We start from the raw sequence: 27672 nt of genomic DNA, 5'->3' as shown, positions 1-27672 counted from the left end.
TAGCTGGAGGAGAAAATAAACTAGTATAACTAATTGCTTGTTCTGTAGGATAGTTGCTTCAGATCATCCTTTTAAGTCAATTGCAAGCAAATGTCATTATTGCTGCCAGAGTGTATCCTTTAGCTGTTCTTAGCCACACCTGAAAGCACTAAAACTTTAGACATACATGTTCTTCCTGTGGAAACTGGTGAAGAATGTCTCTTCTGATTTCATATAAACTGGGGTGAATGGAAGTTCATGTTTATTTCTGTCACACATGCCAGAGGGAAAAAAAGCTCTGATTTAGCTGTATTACACTGAAGGGTGTAGAAGCATCCATGTGAAATACATTATATTGCTTAATCTGGCCAACACACAAAACAGCTTTCAGAGGCAGGTGGGTCTTGCTGTCAGATTCATATTTGCCACTTTTTCCTTTTCCTTGCTATAATGCCTATTTGGGCCAATAATTGTACTGTAGGTGTAAGGAACTATTTTTTAACAACACTGTTGCCCTTTTCAGTTAAAGTTTCTCATTCATAAAGGTGGCTTTTTTAAAATTAAAATGCAAACAGCAAAATGAACAAACAATAAACTCCAACCAAAAACCAAAAACACAAACAAAAACTCCCACAAAGAATTTTTGAGAAAACTCCTGAGCCCCTTGGATTATAGTTGATATTTAATTGTGAATGTGTAAAATACATCTGAAGTATGTATACAGCATATATAGTATTACTATATAAAAATAATTATTTTGGTGTTTGCTAATAGTTATAAAGCTCACTATGAGTGTTCTTTTAAAGTATATTAAAATTTCAGTTAAAAGATTCTCGATACATATGCTTGCTAAGCAGGCAGTTGTATTTCTATTAAGTAAATTAGTGGAAATAAATGAATGATAAAATTATTAAAGCTGATTTTTTTAAAGCTGGAGGCAAAGGTTTAATGTCATACTTCACTATTTCTTGCATAAGATGCTTTATCACATTTTAGCTGAGGATGTTGTCAGACCTTGCAGAAGAAGCAAATTCCCATCTTCTGAACTGTCAGACAGTGTTTTAATTAAGCTACAAAGCAACTCTGCTCCAAATAAAAACATGTTTGCTGGCTCTTCTCCCATTTGAGATCTAAGGCTCCAACTGACAATGTAAAGCAAGGATGTTGCCAGGTTCTGTATGATTTGGCTTTGTAGGTTAGACAATTGCAGGTGACAATTTCTGTGTGTATGTGTGAGAGAGTCAGAAAATAGTTGGAGTAATAAATGAGAATGGGTTCAAGAAGAGCTTTGTTTTCAGGATGCCCTTACTTAATTAGGAAGCTAAGTAAGAGTAGTTATACTGGGAATAATATAACTGAAGCATTCCTTTATTTCTTTGAAATAATAATCAGATAACTTGCAACTCATTTAAAAATGTGGCTCATATTTTAGAAAGGGATTTTCATTATTAGATTAAGTAATAGATTCATAGATTAATTTTCATGATAGATTTGAAAAATTGAAGAGTAGAAATAGAACTGAAAATTTTGGAACTATGTGCCATTTGCAGAACTCTGTACATGGCGCTGTGTAAGAATGTGAAAATGTGTCTTAATGTGCATTTGGAAACTGGTCTTTTGAAGGCTGAAACACTACTTTAAAAATAAGAGGCAAAAATAAGAAGAAAACAAATTGATGATGTGGTTTCAGTCAGGGTAACACAAGGTCAGAAATGTTTCTGTGATAATTATTTTAGATTTGAAACTAGATCATAGAATAATACTAATAATATTAATAATACAAATTAGGTGTTACTTGCATTTATTATGTTCTATATTATTATAGATCTTTGCCTAAAAACTGTTGAAGACAAAAAGAACTTCAGCTCCAAATGTGTGAATATCCATTGCAAGACCTATTTGGCACAAAAGGGGAGTATACACTAGTGCAATTCATTAATTATAGGAGATGATTTTTAATTTTTAGTTATTGCCTCCTACATGTCTGAGGCACACAGATCTCCCATGGAAAGCACTGCTGCATTAATGTACCCTTTTCTGCTGCCCCTCCAGCCTTCCCCATGACATCTGAGCAAAGTCTGACCTTATTGTTGTATTGTAAGGTGGCATTTAAGTCTTTGCTTCATGATTAAAGGAGAGTGATTAATAATCATAATGAGATTTTTTTGAATTTTCACTTCTGGAAAGCTGCATTATATAGTTAAGAATACATCATTTAGGTTTTATTAATTTAATTGCAATTTCAACAGAACTGCAAAAAAACACAAACCGTTATTGGTAGCATAAAATCAAAGCAACAGAAACTTAGGGGCCTCTATGTAAGCACTTTTCACTGTAGAAAAAAAAAAAGCCTTACAAAAACCCATTGTCTCTCCAAAATGAACAAAGAAACAAAAAGACAGCTTCAAGACAAAAAAAGTAGATGCCTTAATAAAAAAGAGGTTTCAGATGTGTTTGGGTTTCAAGTCCTAGCTTTTAATTAGCTTGTATGTTTTTTCACACTAAATTATTTAGAGGTTGTTTTATATTTCGTATCAATTTAAGTGGAGACAGAATTAAATAGAGCATATATAATGAGATTTAAATAACTGAAGAAAATCAATTCAGCTCAGTCGGTGCTATTAGCTAAGCTACACTTCAAGATGTGCTCTAATATTGTGTTTGAACACTTATTCTTTAGGGATTCCTATTCTGTTCTGGTATCCAAAGGCTTTGGCTACATAAAAAGTTTGCTTTGTGTTTCTACATGCCAATTCTGCAGTGATTGCTGTGGTGCCTGCACAGAAATGGGTCCCCTGACTCATAATGAGGCTGAGCACACATGCTGTAGGAGCAGATAATAGGTTTCTTTATAACACAGAATGGTTTTGTTAACATACACTAATAAGGAGTATTTCTAATATGCATAAAAGTATTTACTTGTTTGTAAGGCAATACTAGATTTTATAAAGCTGTTTTAAGCACTGAATCTGGGTACTTTGGAGAGTTGCTAAGCTCTCAAACCTAGAAATATTAGCATACATATATTGTCTGAGATAGAAATGGCATTGTATACACATGAACACATATGGTTTATTGAGTCTTTGTTACAGACATTAGGTCCTTGTATGATGTGGGATTATAGAATTCTAAATGCAGAATATGAAATTATAGTTGACAAGGGAATAAAACTGAATAATAACAGTGTGAATGAGGTGACACTGAGACCTCCATGTACCTTGTCTCTCACTGTAAGTTGCTAGATGCTGTGGATTTATCCCTAAAAGTCTAATACAGTATCTTGCATAGAAGATCAAAGAAATTATGCTGTTTGAAAATCTGTTCCTTTTTTCCTGGCCATAAATTGGGCTGCTTCGTCTCAGGCAAGAGAGAAGACAGTGTTGCAAGAGGATAATACAGAGCAATTAATTTTGATCATAATTATATAGAGGAATAGTTCTGTAGGGGATAAATTTCTGGGGTCTCTTCTGCCACAGACCTTCTTAGGTCGGGATCTTAAATTATGTTTCATTGAACATTAGATCTGGGCTCATCTCATTTATTTTAAGGTATTAAGAAATGTTTACATCCCTCTTTAAAACCATGGAGATTCTGCTTAGGCCAGATTTTTGGTAAAGAGTATGTTTGGATCAGAATTAAACTGTCTGTGGATGCCATATAGTTCTAATAAATCCCACAGATTTTTGAAAGCTACCTGGATCTCTGGGGCAGGTAGGGCATGACTGTCTTGTGCTGCAGCTTCTCAGATTTGCCTTCTATCCCCCTCACAGATAGTCTGCCTAGGAATTGCACCAGTAGCATACTTCGCTTAGGATTCATGGTATAATCTGAGCAGTGCTATTTGCATAAATTAAAGACCAAAACAAAGAAAGCAACTCATGAACAACAACAGCAAAACCCAAACAAGCCTAGTTCTGTTTAATAAGCTGCTCCTGACTGAGCAGATTTTGGTACATGTTGTGGATTCCAAATCTGACAACTTGATTGTTCAAAAATAAGGAAGAACAGTATTTTTATGACACTGGCAAATGTGCTATACCTAGAAACTGCGTATCTGAAAAACAAACATTTCAAGTATTTTTAGGAAACTTAACCTCCTATTCCAAACTGGAATATGTTTTCTGAGACTTTTTACTAGCTTTATAGTAAGAGAGGGAGGGTGATCCTAAAATATATATTGACAATTCAAGTGTATATTGAAGATTCAGTTCTTAGCCCACTGCAAATGTTACTGCTCAAGGAAAGCATAAATAGTTCTTTGTATGTAAAACCAAGCGCATAAATAGCTATCTAATACAAATTCCTTTCTGGTTGCACATGAAATACATGAGATGATTCCTCAGAAGTCCTTCCACTGAAATGAGCTTGATTATTGTGAAACTTTATATAACCTTGGAAAACATGTGGTTTAACGAGGCTTTTCTTTTATTTACATGATGTGAAGTAAAATCATTGTTTGGTGTATTCACTATTCTGCATTGACAGGAACTGTTAGGAAGCCTTCTGCAAACATTGCAAGGTATTGCCCAAAGTGGGAGGAAAGTGTTCCTCTAACTTCTAATTAAAAAATCTACTGAACTAGTTTTGCTCATACTTGACAAAAAAATAGACACAACTATGTGTGGGAAATACTGGTGCAAATCATAGATGAGGCAAGGAGGGCTTTAAGAAGAGATTTTTATTCAACACTAAAACCCCATTTTCTCAGACTTCTCATAAAATGTCTCCTCCTTTATATTGTTCAAAGTTTAAAGGAATTCTAAATTCGATGTTGGAAGGGTATTTGTTTTGTTCTGTTTTGGTTTTTTCTTTTTTTCTCTGCAAGTAAGGCATCAAAAAGTTTGCTATAACTAGAATGAGCAGTTCTACCATTTTGACAACCATAGCTATAATGACTGCAGTCAGTTCAGCTTGGAATACTCCATCACTTTATACACAAATATGTATAAACCTATCTAGTAATAGTAGGCTAAAAACTATGCACAAAATTACCTGTGCAAGAAAATCACGAAAGACAATGACTAGTGATTCAGGGAGTAAAAAGATATTACTCTTAGAATATCATGCTCTTTTGAAGGCAGGAATTCAGTAGGATCAATTTAAGTAGTCTTCAAATTTCTTGACTTTAGATAAAGTGAGGTTTTTTGCTTGGATATTTTTTAAGTTAGATTTTTTTTTAGTTTTTTTTTTTTAATTTGTAAGTTTTACTTTTGAAGTTTTTATTGATCCTTTTTTGTCTCTTTCCTTTATGTTTTGTTGAGGCTGAAAGCACAAGAAATAAAAATTGTGCAATTTAGTAAACTATTTAATCATCTGAACAGTTCAACAGCTAAAAATCTCCAAACACCAAGACCCATAATGCTACTGTAAAAGAGCATACTCTGTCTGGATTATACACTCTGGCCCAAAATGATACATCAAACTATTTATATAGTAATTTTAATTTTGGTTTTGTTTTTTTCATTAGTTAGTATCTATATTTTTATGTGAAGAAGCACTTGGAGAAAGATACATGTACTTTACATATACATTTCAGAAAATGAGCGTATGTATTATGATGCATTTCTTACTTTATTATGTAAATAAAATATAAAAATGTTTTCCACAAACTCAGCAGAACATAAGTAGTATAATTCAGTGCTACATTCTGCAGTTTATTGAGCATACAGTACCTGTAAAACTCCAGCACAGAGAGTGCAAGTAAATCTCCCTTCCACACTATTTTTACACCGCACAGAACATCAGTGACTTTGTTTCAAGTTAAATTTCTAATTAATTGCTGTGATCTTTCCAGAAACTGAGTACTTATGCGAGCAACCTCTTTAGTTTTTGTTGGCTGACAAGTTACTTGGTGGATTGAGATCCACAGCAGCTTTGCATTTAAGTAGCTTCTCTTTGAATTGTAGTTATAAAATAAACAGGAGCTGGCAGAAGTTTCTTTTGCCACTTTCCTCTTTTTTACCTTTCTGGGTGCTCCAGAAGGTGGCTGCCAGCTTTCCCGTGGAGAGTTTGTGTCAGAGGACCGGTGGCTTTGTTACTGCCACCTCCAGCTGGGTTAACAAAGATGGGATGGGTGGAATCCAGAAGCTGGGAAGTGTTTACTGTATTGCCCCATGGCATCACATATCTGCCTGTGCCTGCAAATATTTCCAGCTCCAAAGAGAATTTTTTTTTTAAGTAAAAAGCTATATCACTCAAACTTATCCTATGATCTTGGTAAGCTTGTGATTTTAAAAAATCTGAAGTTTTGTTGGAATTTTTTTCTTCGTGATGTTGTTTTTAGGTTTGGGTTTTTTTTGGGGGGGTTGGCTTTGGTTTTGGACTATTTTTTATTTATCCCACACAGTATTAGCTGGGTTATATATCTGAGGGGTTGTTTTTCAGTTTTTTTGTTCTTTTTCTTCTTTTTTTTCCTTTTTTTTCTTTTCTGTGGAGTAAGAAGATTAGTAACACAGATAAAAATAAGTCCAAGATCTAAGGTTTGGAGAAAGGTATTGCTAAATGTGATACTTGGCAAGTGACCAGTGATGGAATGAAAAACTTCTTGAAATGCAGTTTACAGTTTTAATTTATTAAATAAAGTTAATTTTCCTTATTTTTCATCTTCTCTTTAACCTGGCGCAACTGAGCCACATAACTGTTCAGCCAACAAGGAGTGTCAAGCAGTCTGGTTTTGTAAAACAGAGCTGTAAGTAGTGATATTTTCATCAGGCAGTGTGGTGGAAGGGATTCCTGTTGTCACTTCTCACCTGGGTCTCCAAGTTTCTGCACTGTAACCATTCCTTACACCCTTTGTTCAACTTTGCTAAAACCACCTGACCACAGGATACTGGTGAAGACTTCACTGTATGGTTGAACTTAGCTGTAATTTAGTATAATAAGGCTTTAAGGTCAGGGTTTATATGCTTGAAACTTCTGCTGTTCTGCAAGTGAATGTATTTTGCTGTCATTTGTGTCATTTACCATACTGATCAATGATGAGTCAAAAGTCTTTTTCCGATGCAACGTGAAGCTGCATTTTAAGTCTTTACTAATGCAGCGTACCCATCAAAATCTATAGATTTGAAAGATACATTGAAATCTATAGTTGGTTTCATGTAGAAGTGTAAGATGATTTTTTCCTTGGCATTGAGTCACTTTTCAGCTCAGATAGTAGAGGTTCAGCACTTCAATGCTGCCAGTGACCTAAATGAGGGCACAAAGTGTCTGACTTCTCAAATCTTAGTGTTTCATGTGACAGGGAAGTGCCCAGAAGAATCTGCCTTTCCACTTACAAAACTTATCTGTTTTCCAGATATATAGCCCAAATATATCTGGAAAAGTTTGAGAATATAGCCCAAATGCAATTCTATGAAATTGTACAAGAGCATCCCGCAATGTTTAAAAAACTCTAAACCTTGAGCAATCTGCCAGTCCCTTGAGTATCAGCTCAGGTATCTTAATTTAACATTCAGACTGATTTCTGAAAATCATCTCTGCTATGTAACATGACAGTTTAACAGGACTGTGGAAGAAATTCTTCTTGAGCAGAGTTTTTAAGTGTAACTCAGATCAGGTGCAGTCAGCTGCATTATACTGAGTTAGGTGCATCAAACACCCAGGCTGGCAAGGTACTGCCAGATTTTGCTTTACTTGTACTGTGACATTCTTGATATGTGTTTTTAGGTTGTTGTTTTTTTTTTTTTTTTTCCCCTTTAATAATTATAGCTTAGCTGTTTCTTATTTCTTTGTGCTATTCACAGTTTTATTCTGATGATGATTTTCAGCAAGTAGCTGTAGCTGGAATTAAAGAAAACACACTTTTTGGAGGGTGCTAAGTTTGTTGGCATGGTTCAGTATATTACCTTTATATAAAAGAAGCATGCAAGACTGAAAAATAAAATAACACCAGATGTAAAAATGACATGAGGAAGATGCTTAGACAGTTTTGAGATGGGATAATGCTTCTTGATTGTGTTCTTTGAGCTAGAAGGTGGAAATTAGATTTTCATACAGAGAAAAGTGTGAGACGTCCTAATTAAACACCTTTTGGTGGAAGTCATCATACATAAACCCGAACCTCTTGTTGTAGTTCTCAAATGTCACCTGTGAGGGTAACACTAAAAACGATCTTAATTGTTTTTTTGTTGTTTTTTTTTTTCCTTTTTGTAAAACTTGGAAGGAAATTATTGTTTAAATGTTGATTCAAATATGTACATTAGTCATTAAGACAGACAACCCAATAAATTTTTAAGCATAGTTTAAGGTGATGTACATAATCATAGAAAAAGGAGGAAAATAACTGAAAGAAAAATACTATGGATTCATCCAGGGGATAAATCTTATGGACTTCGGTGTTACTAGGACCTAACATAATGTTTTGTGTGACTTTGGTCACATTATGTCACCCTTCTGCTTTACTTTCCTGTATGCATTAAATACAATTAACAATATTTACTTCACAATGTGTGTGAAAAGTTATTAAATACTTCTGTAGCTGTGAAAATATGCATTAGTTTTAAAGGTGGAGGTTTTAAGATGAAAAATAATATTTTTCACATATAATTCCACTTTAAAGGTCTTACAGTGCAGAAATATGATTAATGGTTAATGGTATACCTTAAACAGATTGCATTTTTTTTATAATCACAAGAATTCCCTGAAAGAGACTGTTCTGCCTGGAACAAAGAGGTCATAAATTGCCCAATATATGACATGTACATGACAAAAGATGCAGAAGAGAAGTCATGACCAACACAATGCATGTAAATGTAGAACATACCATTTTCAGCATTCTCACCTTATATTTTTGTCTACTTTTAATTTTAAGGTGTTTTCACATTGCAGGCTGAAAGAATGTTCTATTGGAGGGTAGTAACTAGTAAATCCCATGTAGTCCTTTATGGAGAAGGTATGACTAACAATATGGAGAAGGTATGACTAACAAAGGACCTAAATTGTTTTTGAAAACTTCACGTGGCTACACTTGAACACTAAAACTTGAGCCTGCCTGGTAGAGAGGGAATATTGGAAGGGCAACACTTCTTTTAAAATGTATTTGGGAAAGTTTAGAAGCAACATGTTATTGCATTCCATGTGATAAGAAAGGAATGAAGGGGCTTTGGGTGTCCTGTTACCCCTGGTCACAGCCAGGCGTAGCAGCAGGGTTGTGTTCCCAGCATTGCTGTCGTGGCTGACACAAGGTCTCCGGGAAGAAAAAAAAAACCTTGTTACGCTTTGCCAAGGGAAGGTCATTTCTCAGTTTTCTCCAGGACTCACAGTTAAACTCTTCTTTTTATTTCTTTTGACTAGAATTACTTCCATTAGGGAAATATTGCCTTAAAATAGCATGCAGTATTAATGTATCATTTGTTTCTGCTGTTGCCAACAGTAACATATTTCCTTGGCTCTTACCCCCTGACTGCTGATGAGATCAAGTTGATTGTTCAGCAGCTATAGCCCACCACCTGCTCTATCTTTTTGCCTGACATGCAAAGCTGCTGAGACACTATCTGGCCTTGTTAAAGCTAGATTTTTTTTTTCAGCTATAGTTTTAAACAAATATATATATATTTAGGAGGTGGATTCATTTTTTAACAGACTTTTAATAAGTCAAATCTGTCATTCTGTTTTATACAGCTGAGAACTGAGATGAGCATGATGATATTTTTCTAAAATTCACACTTTGGTTCCACCATTCAAGCTCTACATTTTATTATTAATAAATTTGCATCATAGGCCCGTTTCTGGAAATGCTGCTGGAGACTTCAGTGCTGTCTTGATTTTATTATAAATCATTAACTACTTGGAATTTATCATTACAGTTTAGGTTATTAATGTGTCTTAACGGAATAAAATGTTTCTGTCCTATTCTGCAGAGGCAGAGATGATAAATAAGCTCTGTTCACTCCTGTTATTTCTGGAAAATCTGGATTTTGCTCTTCTTTCTATAAATACCCATCCAAATCTGAGAGAGCTTAATGCTGTTTCTGGTGACATGGCCAAAAGAGATATTTGCTTATCAATTCAGCAGAGATTTTAAATCTCCAGCTTTATGATCTTTGGGAATTACAATAGCATTACATCTAAACATCTTTTGTAGCACACAAAGTGTGAATAAGTCTAGAACTCACTAAATTTCTCTATATTTAATTTTCCTAGCTAGCTGAACTCTACTTTTGTGATTTTAGCAGAAGCTATAATTTTAAACCAAAATACTGCAAACGGTGTTTTGAATATTCAATATATATTTAATAGTGTTGAGTTGTATTGACAGTAAAATGGTAATATTTGATATGTTGATACTAAACTCATATGAAAATTTAGCATTCTGTGAAATTTTTTGTTCTGTTTGATTATATGATGAGACAAGATGCAACTGCTGATGCATCCCCTATTCAGTTGAAGGTAACTGACTTCAGTGTTTTTCTTGAATAAGTGATGCCAGTCTGTATCAATGTTTTCTTCTCCTTGTACTTTGCAAGGAGGTATTTATTTGACTTGTTCTTTCTTCCTACTTTTCCCTTTAAAATAAGGGAAATCCGCATGTGCATATTTCTGTTATGTCTGTTCCCATTTGGATATTACTCAGATTTCAATGAATCTGCTAACATGTATAAATTGGTGGGCTGTATTTCATGGGTTTTTTTCTTTTTGTTTATTTGTTTGAAGTGGATACTTACTGAGGAGGTATTAAAGGAGTTGTAAAGCAAGCTGAACTGCGTCAAGTTAATTTTTTTTTCAAGTCAGAGGAAAATTAAGTTACCTTTTTGACATTTTAGAACACTTTTTTTGAAGTGAGTTAATTTTGATATTTCTAGAAATAAATTTATGCCATTCTGGTTTCTCCTTGAGTTGATAGAAAATATGTGAAAAAAGCAGGGTAGCAAGGCATGCCTGCTCAATATACATGTCATTTTCTAATCACGCCTGTGAAGTTACTAGCTCATCTGTCAAGCTCAAAAGAGTTTCCTAAGGCAGGCAGTGAGCTGGAGCTGGTGGTGTTATGCAATTTGAGATTTGTTGGAGCAGTTGGCAGTTTCAGTCTAATGGTTTCAGTGTGTGTCCTTCACTTTGAGCCTGTTTAAAAATATAACACTAATGTGATTTACATTTAAGGAATATGAATTATTAGAGTGAAAATGTAATATGCTGTAGGGGGTTTAAACTTCTGGAAATGAGAAGGATAAATTTTGTCCTAAAATAAGTGATCTTTCCTAATTTTATACGCCACTCTAGTAAGATTTCACTGCTAGATGTCAAGATGCGTTTGGCAGATTAGCTTACTCTTCTAATAGTTTTTTCTTCTTGCCTTTATCTGCAGTGCTATTGTACTCTGTTGTCTACTGAAACATTTTTGGCAGTATCAAGCTGTCATAATATTGCCCAGATTCTCAAATCTCCTGCTTGCACACATCCTAAAAATATACTCCGGCTTGAGAACTGAACTTCTTTCCTCCCTCCCTCTCCCCATAAATGTGGAAATTCTGCTTCTCTACCTTCTGATGCAGATTTACTACATTCCTTTTGCTGTTTAATAATAGTTGAACATAATTAATTTGTACACTCATGCTGCACCATATTAAACATGTAAGATTTTTCACACAAATAATATTTCATGCCTCATGGATGGGACTCAGTGCTCCAGTCACAGAAGACAATTTTATGCTCCCTGCATTCTTCATTGTGGCTGTATTTGATCTGTTCTGTTCTCTGGTACTCAGGAGTCCTCCAGCAATGCCTTTGGATCTGTGGTTCATTTTTGCCTTTGACTGCTCATGTAAGGTTTCTTTTCATCTGGTACCAATGGTCTTACTAGTTCTAGTTAGGACTATGGACATTAGAGACAAATCTGAGGTGAAACTAGTAAGTTTTCAGACAGTATAAACTAGTACTTGACATCATCCCTCCTGCAACTTCGGCAGGCTGTGCACTCACCTAAGTACATATCGAGCTATATCACTTTTCCAGAACTTTAAATGTATGGGGTTTAGCTTATTTATTTATTTACTTATTCAGTTATTTATTCTCCAGTGATGAATTTCAGCTGTGTATGTAGCTCCAGCTCCGTGAGATTTCTTTTCAGGAAGGAAACAGAAAGTGTTTGACAGTATCTGTACGTTTGACTGCTTCTGAAGGATTTTAGATTCTTTCTAAAACTTAACTGAGAATTGTAATATAGTATAATATATTTGAAAGACTCTTTCACCACTCTTTTAGGACTTGAAGTACTGCTACAATGCCACTTTTTCCTTCTCTTTTTGTTAACTTGCTAGTGTTAGGGGATTCTTAAATACATTAAAAGAAAAGAACAAATAGAAGAGAAGAGCTATTTCTAGTTCATGTTTTAGAGGAGGGCTGCTTTTATGTAATGGAGAAGTGTTACTGTGAAAAATGTGCTTTGGGTTTTATCCTTTTTTACTTTTCTTATATGACACTTTTGTCAGTGACAGGTGATTGCACATGATGCTTTAGATGTCAAAAGCACATGTGGGATGCATTTATTTAGGGCATCCTTATTTCAGTTTTGCCTACTAAAATAAATGTGATTCGTTATACCAGAAGGAATAAACTTCACCTGAAATATTTTAATCTCAAGTACTCTAGTTCAGATTTGATTTCCCATTGATTCCTGATCTTATTTAGACCCACTGGTCTAAATAAAGCTTGATATGCTTTGGAACTAGAAAACCATGAGAGTGTAAAAGTTCTCTGAAGAGAATCAGCCTTACTTTTCCTTGTTTCATTCAAGTAAACAATAGGAATAAAGGTTGTATTGAATCATAAAGAATTATTTTATCTATAGCTATAAACAGATACTGAAATCCTTTAAAGCCCTGTATTCTAAACATGTAGAGGGTAATAATAATTTTTTTCCATTAGGCTTCTTTGTAGCCAACATGACAGCCTTGTTTTGGATATAAGGTCATCTTGTTAGAAAAACTGATTAGAAGGTCTGAAATAGAGTGACTTTTCATATGAATAAAGGAAAAATGGCTTGAAACTCATTAGAAAAGCAGACAAACTGTTGAAAGTAATTTTCTGCTTACTGTTTAATTAAAGTTGAGTTTTGTAATCTAAAGCTGAATTAAAAAAAAAACAACTGGCATTTTAGTTTGCTGTTTATAAAGTGGAAGACAAGGATTGAGATGTTACTTTGAACTGTTGTCCAGAGTGTAATGACATTAGCTTTTTGAAAAATTGTGCTAATTCCTGATTGTCTCAAATTGTATCTATGTTTAGGCCATTAATTTTATATGAAGTGTGCATTGTAAGTATCACAATGTCAGCAGACCCCCTAGGATACCCTTTTTCCATATGAATATGATTGAAATGCTGCCTTAGATGACAAAAGTGAAATTGTCCCCAGAGAGTAGCTGAGGAGTGCAACATAGAAATTCTGTATAGAATATAGGAGAGCAGTTACAAACAGTCTTCCTGTGACCTTCTATGCTTTAGATATCCTGATTAACAGAGTGCAGATCACACTAGCATCATGTGGCACAGCAGATGTCAGAGTAAAGAGAAGCTGTGACTCTGCAGTGTAAATACCTAAAATATAACCAAGCTGCAGATCAGCAAAAAACAAAAACCTATATTTGGTCACTATATATATTATAAAAAATCTTAAAAATATGTTTAAAATTCTGGTTACACTTATGCTGAAGATGATGGCATTTACATAACGGAATGCAGCAAAGCTTAGGAAAAAAGGGTCCTTATTTGACATAGGGAAATATGAATTATGATGGAAACTTTTGTGCTTCAATGATAGCAATCACAATATTTTTAAAAGCAAACAAATTTACATGAAAGATGAAATATTAAAACTTGTCATTAAAATTTAAATCAGCAAAATTAAGCATGTCTTTGGTTCAATCTAAGACATTGTTTTGTGGTTAGGACTGTCTTATCCATACTGACATGCCTCAGCTTCATCAAATCTAGATAGAGCTTTTGGGGTGATAATTATTATCAGTGCCCACTTGTAAGGAAGATCATATAAGAAATATCTTTATAAATAACATGTAAAAGGGTAGTCAGCCCCTATTAACTCCTCCTGTGCCCCACTGGAAATATGGAAATTAGAAAAAAAAAAAAAAAAAAAATCCTGATCTATTTATATGAGGGTTATGGGCTTGCTATCATTATCACATCTATACTCACTTTTGGGTTACTGACCTTCCAGTTTACAGTTGTTTGTTGAACTCAACACTCTCTGTGTGACAAACTGGGTGACCTTTTTATACAATAGGATATAATTATTGAATAGGGTAATTCATGGGTATTTGCATAATTCATTACCAAGGATTCCTGTGAAAATATAACATATGCTATGCATGTAAAGACACTAGAATCAAGGTAGAAGATAATAGTTCTAATTTGGTTTAATATAGAATGTAACAGCTTACTGAGATGACAATGTAATCCTTTAGACTTTGTAAGTCTGTATTAAACCTGTAGTGAAATAGTAATAACAGTCTTGCACTGATACTTCAGACACCATATCTGAGTCTTACAAAATCTCTTCCTCATCTTGTAATTAATATCCAATTCATAACCAATTATGGAAGAAAACTATTTGTATTTCAGACACATATATGAAAACTATGTATTAAACCACTTTTACACATATTCCTTGTGGCTTTTGTGCTGTTCATGCAAGAACAGTTTTGGATATTTGGATAATATTTTACAATCAGGACTTGAAAGTCATTGTGTATTCTATGTTTTTCTTTATAAGCTGGATATTGATATATTTTCCATGGGTATTTGTTTTCTTAAAATGACCTACAAAATACATGCATTTTGTGATTTAGAAAGTTTGTGAGGATACTGATATCTATTAACTCTAAGATTACTCATTTTATAATAGTGTAATATATCAAGAAGTAGTTGAATATAAATTTCAAATAAAATATTAAAGGAGAGTGGGAAGCAGAAAAAAATATTTATTTCATTGTACTGAATATAATTTTAATTGGGCCAGTTGCTGACAGAATCCTGTGCTGGTTAGGAAGAGATAAAAATATGACATATACGTAAAAAAACCCTGAAGGCTGGAAGATGAATAAGCCTTCTAGGGAATTGATCTTTACAGATCAGATAAAGATTCTTGCAGTCTGTGCTGCATCAAAGGCTGTCTTTCATAGACAATAACATGAACTTGGAAACTGGGGACAAGACCTTCGAAAATGGAGGGTTTTGAGATTGACAAGTAGCTGGGCTTTGGACCTTTTTTTGTTGCCGTTTTTCTTTTCTATTATTTGTGTGTGTGTGTTTGTATGTGCATAATCTTTTATGATCCCTTTAAAAGTTAAGGAAAGGTTCATAGGCTGGTGGAGTGAATTAACTAACACTTGCACCTTATCTAGCTTTTCAATAGCTGTTTTCCTTTAAAGATAACCTTTCTCTTTGATAGATATAAGGAAACCTAGTGGAAGTTACCTCTTGACTTCTTTCAAAGTTTGATTAAAAATACTTATTTGTGGGTAGTCACTGTTTTTCAAGGGATAATTATATTTTATTGATGAGGTAAGTATTCTGGAAATTCCTGAAGATAATCACGCTTCACCGTACTTAGAAAAAAGAGAGAACAGTTCTCATTAATAATTTAAAAAAAAAAAGTTTAAATTAAAAAAAAAAAAAAAAGAGATAGAAGTAATTGCTTAATCTAGGAAAATTTACTAAACAAATTGCATGTTTAATCAAAGTGTTTCCAAGCACCTTAAATTTGACATAAGCTACTGTGTCAATCTCACTGGATAAATCTGGCATCAGCTCTTTTGATCCCTTACTTAGAAACACTACCTCACAGCTGTCGGGTATTACTGAGTCCCCTACGGCTCTGTGGCTCACATGCATGAGCGCACAGACGCAGGGATGGCTGCAGTAACATTAAGCTGACAGCAAGGAGTTAAGAAGGGTCCTTGCTTAGAGTTCCACAGAAAGCAGTTTATTGCTACAGCTTGTGAAGGGTTCTAGAGGCAAATGACCCCGAGCAGGTGACAGCTCGAGCTGAAGTACAGGGGTGTGGCTAACACCAGGAGCCAACGGGGGAAGCAGAACTGGGGTACGTTACCATAACCAAACAAGGCATCCTGGAGAGGCTCCTTTTCCTCACCATAACCACTAGAGCTTTGGCACCAGAGACTGTCTTACCAAGAGCTCTCTCTGTCTCTTGTACCACAGGTCAATTGGCCACCACAGCCGGGCATCCTCCAAACGAAGAGATGCTACAGCATTCTGGTAGCCTTTGCAGCCCTCTTTCCCTGGTCCCCATTTCTCAATTTATTTACTACTTCAGAGTAAATATGTGTTCTCCAGCAGACTGCATGAAGTAGGGTTCCTTAAATATATCAAAGTAAGCCAGAACATTTCTGTTATGTTAATTTTGCTTCTTTTTCCCTTTTTAGTGTTCTGTTTTTCATACTCTGTTTCCAAAAAGATGATGTTAAATAGAGCTTTAATCAAGGCATGAAAACATCTCACAGCTTTCATCTACACAGCACACAATACAGAGGCATGGAGGAAGAAATTATTGAAAGCTAATATAGAGGAATATTGTTTTAAACCATTTCTTCTTATTTTCTTTCACATAAAAATTTGAATCTTGGGATTTTAGCATTTGTAGGAGAAATCTGTAGGGAGCTGCAGTGGGTCATGGTGTTAAAGAAGCTGTTGCCTTATTAAACTTTCATTGTAATGAGAAGGAAAATGGGAAGCGCCAGGTGTCAGCCGGCTGTTGTGCAGCTTCTCTGTCGGCATTCTCCAGAGGCTCTTCCATCAAAACGGGGAAGGCCAGACCTGACATTTGCATACCTCAAAAGGAAGCAGGCATGATTTCTTTGAGATATGAAAAATTAGTCTCTCCTCGTGTCACAGTAAAAGGCACAGGTAACTTGAGTTTGCTTAACTGTATGGCTATTTTTGACCAAGGAGTGTTGACATAGGGTATTAGGAAGTACATTATAAATATACATTCCAAATATACATTCCAGCTAAAGTATTAGATACATTGCAGATAAAATTTTTAAGAATTGATGAAATAACTGTAACAACAAAAAAAATAGTGGGTTTTGGACAGTAGAGCAAAATGCAGAGATTCTTCAGGTTAGCTGTGATGAAGAAATCAAAAAGGTGTCTCAGTCTGTTGCTGGAGCTTGTATGCATGGTCCTGTCTTGTTGTCTGTGGATACAAATATGCTGCTAGCAAGAATTTTGCTTGCTTCTTTCCAGTCCCATGAGATACTTTTCTCTCTCACAGAAGATATTAGTAAAGTTCTGTAAGCTATGAATACCTGCGACCTTTGTTTATAGTACAGTAGAAAAATATTTTGACAATGGATGTTTTAGGATTTTAGCCAATCACCCCAAGGGGTGGCTGATCCTTTGACCGATTAGACTATGAAGAAAAAAGTCTATAAAAGAGTTGTAAAATAATTAAAGAAATCAATCTTGCTGCACAATTCCTGCCTGCTGAATCTCTCTTCTCCTCCCTACCACTGAGGGATACCATGACAGTTGTCATATGTACTACCATTATGGTGTTGGGTATGGTGTTCTTGGAGTCAAGGAGAAGCTGTTTTCTTATTGGTTGTTACTGTTTCTAAACAGTTTGCTTGGACTTTCGTATGAGCTTAATTACCTTTGGCAGAGCTCTGTACACATGTCCCAAATGACAGCCTCTCATTTTGGTGGCTATTTTAAGGTGTAATGTGTTGTAGATATTGCACGTAAGGTTATTTTAGAAGGTTACTTGGGCAGTTAGGATGGGTTCTAACTGAAACCTGACTGAAAAATTCTAAAGGAGAGTAAGAATACAATATCTATTTTGTGAGTGATATTCTTTTTTTCCCTTCATTTGAGACAAAAAAACAACTTTTTTTTTTTTTTTTTTTAAATTTTCTTTAAGCATCTTAACTTTATAGTGCAGATTAGCTAAGAAATCTACCGGTGGAGCTGAAGAATTTCAAGCATGGCTGCAGTTCTTTCCATGGAAAATTCTTAGTAGTGTTAATGATGAGTATATATTTCTCTCCACAATCTATCTATCAGTTTGTGCATTTGGGTTCTGCTGTCTTTTGTGGTTCTCAGAGTACCTTAAGGCAGTAGAGCAGAGTGTGAAGGAAATCTGAGGACAGTGTTAACTGCAACTATTTACACGTGTAGTAAGTGTTATATCTTGCTTTGCTGCAATCTGGTGAAACATGACTTAATCAGCTTGAATTTATCAGAGAATAGACAAATTCAGATGCAGAACAGGCTAGATTGAGTGAATAAATTAGATGGACAAAGTTGTTCTAGTATATTATGAAAAAAATGAAAATGCTGTAGATGTTTGTCCAGTGCAGTCAGGAGAGAGTTGGACTGCTCTTTTTCCCAGTATAATGCATGACATGATATCGTAGTTTATCTTTGGTTAATGTGGTACTTGGTTACTGTTGAGGTATCTCCAGTGGACAATGCCTGAAGGGTGCTGGTATGTTTTTGTCACCTAAGAATCATTTGAATTGACAATAAAACAATTGAGTGGGGGTACATCTTGTGGCAGTAGAGCACACAGTTTTGTTGAGGTTTTTTCTGGTTTTAAAGAATGATTACAAACCTAAAAATAAGGAAAAGATCTTAAGTTCTGATTTGTGAAATGTATCAATCATCGTGGTGGCTGTTAGAGAGGGGAGAGGGATTACCCTTGGGATGAGGTAGCACAGGTGGTTGCAATCTGGGACAGGTCTGAGGTGATGTTCTGACAGCACCATGTCTGCAATTCCAGCTTACATGGACTTTCTGGTCATATTCCTTTTGGTTGTTAACAAGAACTGACAAGGTGACTCAACTGAAAATGTGACCAGTTCATTTTGTGTAGGGATTGGTCTGAATATTAAAAGGGTCATCAGACTCATTGTTACACAGTAAGCATTTTCATCCCTACTTATCTGGTGGACATAGTCAGGCTGTGTCTGTTAGAAAGGGACCATGACTCCCTAAAAACAGTTGCTAAAATTTTTATTGGGCTGTAAAATAATTGAGTTCTCAAAGTAAGTCACTCAACAATTAGGACATGGCTGAGTCCACCTGAACTACATTCACATCAGGTAGCTGCTTCTTCCGAGTGAGCTGGCTTTAGGGATGGGTGCTTGCCTCTAGGAATGGGGGATCCATATGCAGCTTAGCTGGAGAAAGTGCATTACCTTGACAACTTCTGTATGGAAAATTGTAATACACTTCTAAGAATTGCATCCGAACAGCTTTTTTTCAAAGACTTCAAATTTTATATGAGGAGGAACACATCATCCAATCTAATGGATGTATCTGCACAAGAGATTGAGTTGAAAGAGCAAATTCCTATGCACTATGTTTTGCTTCCTGTCGGCTAAGTGAAAAGACTGGATTTTATTCAAAGTATTTAATACGGGAGAAATGCCCTCTAGGAACGTGCCTGTTACCCTCCAGCTGCTAATTCAATCCGTGAGATCAGACTCCAGCTAGTCCCAAATTACTGACTTTTTATGCATCCCTAATAATCACAGGGCTGTCAGTAGTTTCCATAATTGAAGCTAAATGATATAATGGAGAAATAAATGTCCATAACATGGTGCTTTAATATTCTAATATGTACTTGTTATAGGATGGTAGATTAAATTAATTAACATAAGTAAAGGTAGTTTGTGTAAGGAGAATTTTCAGCAGGATGTGGATGGATTTTGAACTTAAGTGGAACTTCTTAAAATATATTGGACTGAAGGTTAAGTTTTCTAATGCATTAGTACTTAAATAATACAGAAAATAGCTTTTTTTAGATGAGATGGTTCGCCTTTATTCAAATATACATAATTTTCAAATAAATGCAAAAAAAAAGCATAGATATATAAAATTTAGAGAGAGAAAACATGTATACGAGAAAAGTAAAAGAAAAAGACTTTTATATGTGAAGAATAAGTAAAGGCTGAAATTCATGTCCTCTCTCTCTTTGTTCTTCAGCGCCTTGCTAAAGAAGCAGAGAAGTACCAAGCATCACATCAGTGGAGGGATGAGTTTGGGGTAAGCTTCAGTTTTTCTCCTTTTAACCTTCTTTGATTTTTCCTCTTTGAAATGTTAACTGTAGTCTTACAAATGTGTTGTTTATATATCTACTACAGATGGGGTTACTGACTATGAATGGGCATTTTATTTAATTCAGTAAACAGAGTCTCAGTCAGGGTGTCTAGAGAATAAAGTGAACTTTTCCTTTCAGAAGCTCATCGGGAGCTTCACAGACCCAGGGATGTAGCTCTGAGTTGTACACAAGACGTTTGTTTGTTTTGACAGACAGGGAATGATTACAGAGAAGACATCTGAGTGATGGTTGGTGTCAGCTAAAAGTGTGCTTATGCCAAACACTGAAACAGAATCACAGAAAAAATTTTTACAAGTTGTCTTTTCCTTATGTGAAGGAAAAAAATAAAAGCAGGAAATAACTTAATAGAGAAGGATTTGGTTATCTGCATGACTTGGGAGTCATAGACTAATTTTTAGAATACTTTTCTATATTTAAATAACTGCATCTCTCAGTATTCTAGTACTGCTGAAAAAGGCTCAAACGTGATCAAACATTAAAATATCTTCTTTAGTAATTTCAGACTTTACTGAAAAATAAGTGACATGATTTTAAAATGTACAACATTGATTTTTTATTACCAATCTGGCCAAATTAATATTGTGATGCATGATTATAAGCTTCTTAATTTTAGGCTATAGTTCCCTACTAAGTGTTAAATTTATTTTATTTATTATGCTTTATTCCATGTTCCTTCAGAAATTAAAGTAGATGGTAATTTTACATGGTGATGCTACAAACCTAGACTGTGTTTGCACATCCGCGAGAATCATGGTGGCATACAGTTAAATGTACAATGGTTTTCTAAGAACTTTGTTGTGCTTTAAACCCAGCTGACAAGTAAGCACTGCACAGTCACCTGCTCACTCCCACTGAATTGGGATGGGGGAGAGAATTGCAAGAGTAAAAATGAGAAAACTCATGGGTTGAGATAAAGACAGTTTGATAAGTAAAACAAAAGTTTCATGCAGAAGCAAAGAAAAACAAGGAATTCTTTCAGCACTTCCCATGCGCAGGCAAGTGTTCATGCATTCCCAGGAAAGCAGGGCTCCTTTGCCCTTAATGATGACTTGTGAAGACAAACACCATCACTCCAAAAGTCCACCCCTTTCCTACTTCGTCCCCCAGCATTCTTTGCTGAGCATGGTGCCATATGGTGTGGAATATCCCTTGGGTCGGTTGGGGTCCGCTGTGCACCCCAGCCTCCTCACTGGAGGGGCAGGGTGAGAAGGAGAAAAGGCCTTGGTTGTGCAAAAGTACTGCTCAGCAATAAAAAAAAACAACACCAGAATTATCAACATTGTTTCCAGAACAAACCCAAAATATAGACCATGCTAGCTACAATGAAGAAAATTTATTCTAACTCAGTCTAAACCAGCGCAAATGTTCATTCTGATCCAGTGCTACTCAGGCACTTGGAGATCTGAAACCTGACAAGAAAGCCCCAAGATTAGGCTGTGTGATTCACATAGGAGTGACTGGCTTTAGGAGTACAGAGAGTCTGGATACAGCCTGAATCCTTTTAAGTGTGCTCTCTGCCCAGGCACAGCTTCTAATACACGGTAAAACACAGAACACATATTCCATGGAGATGCTACAACAGGAATGCTGCAGCGACCTTTTCTGCTAATCTATCTCTCTTGTGAATAGAAAATAAAAGCTGCAAGCTTGATGGACTCAGTGCAGAACTCTGTGAATACAGTCAGAATCTCATTCAAATCATTTTTCTTCTACGGTACATTCTGGCACCATGTCAACACTGCCTCAGCTTTTGTTTTTCTATTTACCCATTTTCTCACAGTAGAAGTCAGTCAAACCAAAGATGCTTCAGGTTTTATCTGAATTCATTTCCAAGGACACATCTCAAAATAATTTGGAAATGTGATTTTATATTAATGTTGTGGTTCAGGGAAAGACTATGGTCACTATTGAAAAAAAAAATAGTGGTTGGATTTATAATAAAGTACCTGCAAACTGGGATTGTACTTTACTGTTTTGAATTTGGATCAGAACACTGTGCACTATATAATAACCTTGACATTAGGTTATGCAATTAAATTTCAAATGAATGTATTAAGCCTAATATAATTCGATTTGTTCCATTTTTGCCAGAAGTAATCTTTCTTCTCTTCTGGCCTACGTTTTAGAAAATGCCTGCTCAAATTAGTTTGCACACAGATCTTTCTGATAAACTTAATTTTCACTGGAAGATTCATTCTCCTAATGGCTGTGATGGAAAATGGAAGATAGACCGTGAAACTTTCTGCAGTCGAGGGTTCTTAAAGTACTTCTGATAGCATTATGGATTGTCTACATCATGCTGCATGAGGTTCATTTCTCATCCAGGATTTGGTTTTGGGTGATGAAAGCCCTTCCTGCAGCATTGCACATGAGTCACTGTAGAAAGAAACTCATGGGACAAGCTATTTCTGCTTCTAATGAGCTAGTGATCAGCAATGTCCTTGACAGTCAGATTGCAGCCGAATAATAACCTATGGAGTTTTATGGAGAAAATAGCAGGAGCATTCCTCCTGGGGAAGTGTACATGGGCTGACTTGAGTGGAACACAAACAAAAAATGAAGGGCAAAGAAGGCTGACTGTGGGACCAAGGTCTGTACAGAGATGCAAGGGATGTGTCAGTCAAAAGACCACCAGGGTGCCTGTTCTAATACCTTATGCTAAATATGAGTGGGTTTTGCACAGTTCACAGCAAAAGAAACATGCAAGCATTAAAGATTTTATTTTTAGGTTAATGTCGAAGTATAATAAAAATTCAGCATCTCAGATATGGTCTTTTGAAATAAGCTAGTACAGGAAAAAAAAACATATTTACTTGCACAGACTCTTTTTTTTTTTTTTTTTTTTTTTGTTTCGCCTAATGATTTAGTGTACAGGCTGTCCAGATTGTCTAAAGAACAAAATTTGCTTGTCATTTAGAAAAATGGTAAGGAGACTATTTAAAACTATTATTAAACTATTTACAGACATACAAATCCACATCGACTAAAATCCCTTTTCTGTACTATTTCTAATTGAATGAGAGTATAATTTCTTCCATTGTTTTAAGTATTATAGTATATTAGATTCCAACTACTTCAAGCAGACCAAACAATGAAAAACAAAGCAAAAAACTTAAATTTTGAGTCTTTTATAAATCACAGAATCACAACATGGTTTATATTGGAAGGGACCTTAAAGCTTATCTTGTTCTGACCCCCCTGCCATGGGCAGGGACACCTTCCACTAGACCAGATTGCTCAGAGCCTCATTCAACCTGGCCTTGAACACATCCAGGGAACTTCTCTGGGAAACCTGTGGCAGTGCCTCACCACCTACACAGGAAAGAATTTCCCCCTAATGCCTAATCTAAATTTACCTTCTTTCAGTTTCATAGAATCATAGACTGTGCGGAGTGTGAAGGGACCCATCAGGATCATCAAGTCCAACTCTTGGCCCTGCACAGGACACCCCAAGAACCACACCATGTGCCTGAGAGTCTTGTCCAAACACTTCTTGAACTTTGTCAGGCTTGGTGCTGTGACTACTTCCCTGGGGAGCCTGTTCCAGGGCCCAACCACCCTCTGGGGGAAAAACATGTTCATATCCAACCTAAATCTCCCCCAACTCAGCTTCAGGCTGTTTCCTTGGGTCCTGTCACTTGTCATGAGAGTGAAGAGATCAGTACCTTACCCTCATGAGGGCGTTGATGACCACACTGAGATGTCCCCTCAGACTCTTTTTCTCCAGGCCAAACAAACCAGGTGACCTCAGATGTTCCTTATACGGATTCCCCTGGCCTTCCTTTGGACACTCTCTAATAGCTGAATGTCTTTTTTATGTTGTGGTGCCCAAAAGTGCACACAGCACTGGAGGTGAGGCCACTCCAGAGCAGAGCAGAGCAGGACAATCCTCTCCCTTGCCCGGCTGGCAATGGTTGGCCCTCCTGACTGCCAGGGCACTGCTGGCTCTTGTTCAACCAGGACCCACAGGTCCCTTTTGCACCTGCCCTCCAGCCTCTCATTTCCCACTCTATAACACATTCACAGGGTTGCCCCATCCCAGGTGCAGAATCTGGCACTTGCTCTTGTTAAACTTGATCTGTTTGATGGCTGCCCATCTCTCCAATGTGTCGAGGTCTTTCTGCAGGACCTCTCTGCCTTTGGGGGACTCAACAGCTCTTTCCCAGTTTAGTGTCATCAGCAAACTTCCTTAGTGTTCCTTCGAGTCCTGATTCCAAGCAATTAATGAAGATGCTGAAGAGAACTGGGGTGAGGATGGAACCCTGCAGAACCCCACCAGTGACAGATCACCTGCCTGATGTCCCCCCATTCACTATAACATTTGTGCCTGACCTGTGAGCCCGTTGCTCACGCACTGTGTAGCTTGGTTATCCAGCTGTGAGCTGGACATTTTGAAAATCTAAAATGAGTTAAGAGCATGTATCTTACATATTTACCATTAGTTTTAGCTAAGTGACAGAAAAACAGATCATAATGGATGTGGGGATTTTTCACTGATAATTAAATATCAAAATAATTTTGGAAACTACTAATTAATTTAATAAAGGTATAAAGTTATTCAAAGCAATATTAATTAAGAATAATAATTAAGAATACCAAATGTCTTCTAAGTTAAAAAGGGAAAAAAAGAAATATTGGACTGTGATGTGTTAATTCCTGATGAAGCACAAAGTTGGTTAAAATAGCTGAGCTGCAGTTTGCTTGTATGGCCCAAAAATAATACTTACCTGTTAGAAAACTATTAGGTCTTAAGAGAATATTTGTGAAGTTTATGAAGGCAAAATGAAAGTGCTTAGGTTCAGACAAATAAAGAAATCCCATTCTCTGTTTCCTACTCCATTGGTACTGTCCAATTCCCCAGCTGCCCATGCAGCTGTGGGAGTTAAACCTGCTTGAAGGTTTTAGATTAAAGCAGTTACAACTCAGAGGTACAAACTAAAGAGGTATCTAAATGAAGCAGCTTTGTCAGTTTGAAATTTCTTGTACACTACAAATTGAAAGGGGGATGGTTTTGACACTTATGAGGGTCCAATTATTTTTCTGGCATAAAGACTCATAAAAAAATGTATGCAAATTGAAAGAAGGAAAGGAGAATTCTGCATAAAGTAATTGCTGTTATTCCCTGAATGAATCTTCTACAATTACATTTGATACCACACTTGATTGCCTTGCAATGGTTGGTTAAATAAAGCAATTTTGTTTCCAGTTGGGTTGCTGTATTAATTGTACTTACACATGTATAAACATAAGGGGTATCTCATTGGTATTTTAAAAGGGGAGTCTGCATGGATGGCCTATTAACATCTACTTATTTATACAGAGAGTGAAACTTAGGCTTTTAAGAATTAATTATCACATTAAAATGCCACATGAAAAATTCTTTCAATATGCTTTATCACTTAACCAGTAGTGTTATTTTATATTCTTCTGTGTAAATGATGTCTTTCTAAGTCTTGGTAATTTTGAGACAGCATTTACTCCAATGATAATATGTAAGCTGGTGTTCATGTACCAACTGGGCTAAAAATAATGACAAAAGGTCATGGGAGTATTACTTTGGAATTATGGTTTGTTTGTTTATTTTTTTCTAGTAGAAATTTTGGCTGCATAAAACTGTAGTGAAAAGTTGCTCAGCAAAGAAACAGAAGATGAAAAGTATAACTAAGATAAAATAAGTCTTCTATCAGCAGAGTTGATCCAAGCAGTGACCTGCAAGAGCAGAGCAGTAGTAGGTATCTCTGTTGTATCTTGAAGTTTGAAGATTTTCAGGACTGTCTGTAATTTATTTTGGATGTTACAAAAATGCTAAAACACTGTATCTTAAAAGCCTCAGGTGGAAAACAAACAAACAAACCATGAAACTTTCAGCTTTGACGCGATTTCATTATAAAGAGGCAGTTTACTAAATGTATTTTGTCTCTTGAAAGAAGGAAAACTCTGTGAAGAAGAAAAACTAGAATCCTTTTTCTCTCATCTCTTCAGAGAGAGGATACAGCTCTCTCATGGCTTGTACCTCTGATAATCCTCTTCTGTGCAAAGAGCATCTGTGAGAAATTATTCAGTTGAGATTTGGCACCAGACCTCCAGCACAGAGAACTGGTCCTCACAGGTGCAAAGTAGGTGTGGGATCCTTTCCTAGTAAGTCATACATACTTTATAATTTTGTGAAAGTTATAACACTAAACACAGGCAAAGTGTGAAAGCTGTCTGTGTCTTCACACAATGTTTTGATCCAAAACTCGGTGAAATAAATCTTCAATTAATTTTGATTCATTTTGGATAATGTGTCACACCTCTAAGGTCTCTGTGACTTGAAAAAAACATCCAAGTGATCGATTTAAATTGACAGATTTAAATTGACAGATTTAAATTGACAGATGGTCAATGTTTTAAGGAGCATAATATTTTATTCTCTGAAGGGCTGTGTGCCACCTCTTCTGTGACCTGTAGCCTTCATTTGTGTATAATTTAAATTAAATGTGCCCTATATTACTGAAATGAATGAAATAACATTTTTTTTGCCAGTGATTGCACTTGGACATCTTTCTACTCAGGGGATGAAACTCTGTTTGAGTGCACTGGGAGTAGTAGGAAGGTGAGGTGAAAAGAAAATAAGGATAAATCATATTTACTGAAATTGTGTGGGTTTAAGGGTTATTCTGATGTTTATTTGAAGTTTATCAAGTCACTTATACCTGTTCGAGTCGTGAAAGCTCACTGTGAATGTTGCAGGAACACGTATTTCTGCAGTTTTCTACAATGTTTGTCTAAGTGAGACAGGAAACACAATAGTTACAGCCTTTGGAACAAGCTCACCTCGGCTTCCCAGGATCTCCATCATTAGTAAGGAGTTTCATCTTGGTGTAGAAATCCACTGTGAACACGTCCACACTGAAGCCTGTTGGGAGACATGGCATAAGTTTCACCAGATTAGTGCAGAACTTGTCTGGCATTCACTCTTGGGAGCAAGATCCCACTGTTTACTTGTCTGTCCCCTACATCCTGCCCCTTAGTGTTTGGATTCTTATTTCAAAAAGTCTCGGTGTACCCTCTGGTTTACAAATATCTAGCAGGCACTAGTTAAATAAAAGAAAATCATCTTAAAGAAAATTAAAAAGAAAAATCCAGGTCATTAGAAACCTTTTTTAAGAGTATTGTTGCTTGCTATCTTGCCTGGAGTTTTATAACTTCCTAGACTCTCCCAGGTGTGTCTTTCAGTCTAGAAATCATTGATTTTCCTCTAAAATATGGGCTGCCACAGGAGAGCTGTTCGGTGCTTTTTTTAAATTATGTATCTGATATGATCCTGTATGAGAATTGCACCAATGAGTGTTAGTGTGATTAATTAGACTGGTAATCCTCGATTTTTTTTTTTTCTCCACACTTCAGGAATTTTAAACCAATTAGGAAGCTTATGAGGAAGACAGTGGTAGCAGTACAATCAGAATTATTATATATAAGCAGGGATTTTAAATCTGTAGCTATAGAGGAGCTAGCTTTTGGTCTTTTGGTATTGGTTATTTGCCATCTCTTAATAAACTTACCTTCAGTAAAAGAGTGTAACTTTATAATATAAATCATTGCAAAGTTCTCAT

At 35.9% G+C, this 27672-nt stretch overlaps 1 protein-coding gene across 4 annotated transcripts in view; it reads left to right on the top strand.

Annotated features, from left to right (window-relative positions):
• The window catches only part of CACNA2D1 (calcium voltage-gated channel auxiliary subunit alpha2delta 1), a 365472-nt gene that overhangs the window by 149682 nt on the left and 188118 nt on the right, over positions 1 to 27672 (top strand). For all 4 annotated transcript variants that reach the window (XM_082280237.1, XM_082280236.1, XM_082280239.1 and 1 more), the window contains exon 4: positions 19942 to 20001. In XM_082280237.1, the coding sequence (XP_082136363.1) occupies positions 19942 to 20001 (60 nt within the window). The remainder of the gene's footprint in view (positions 1 to 19941; positions 20002 to 27672) is intronic.

Source organism: Coloeus monedula (assembly GCF_965178545.1).
Source record: "Coloeus monedula genome assembly, chromosome: 4".
NCBI classification, from domain to species: Eukaryota; Metazoa; Chordata; class Aves; order Passeriformes; family Corvidae; genus Coloeus; species Coloeus monedula.
The sequence above is the reverse complement of the archived record's forward strand: the minus strand, read 5'-3'. Positions and strand labels throughout refer to the sequence as shown.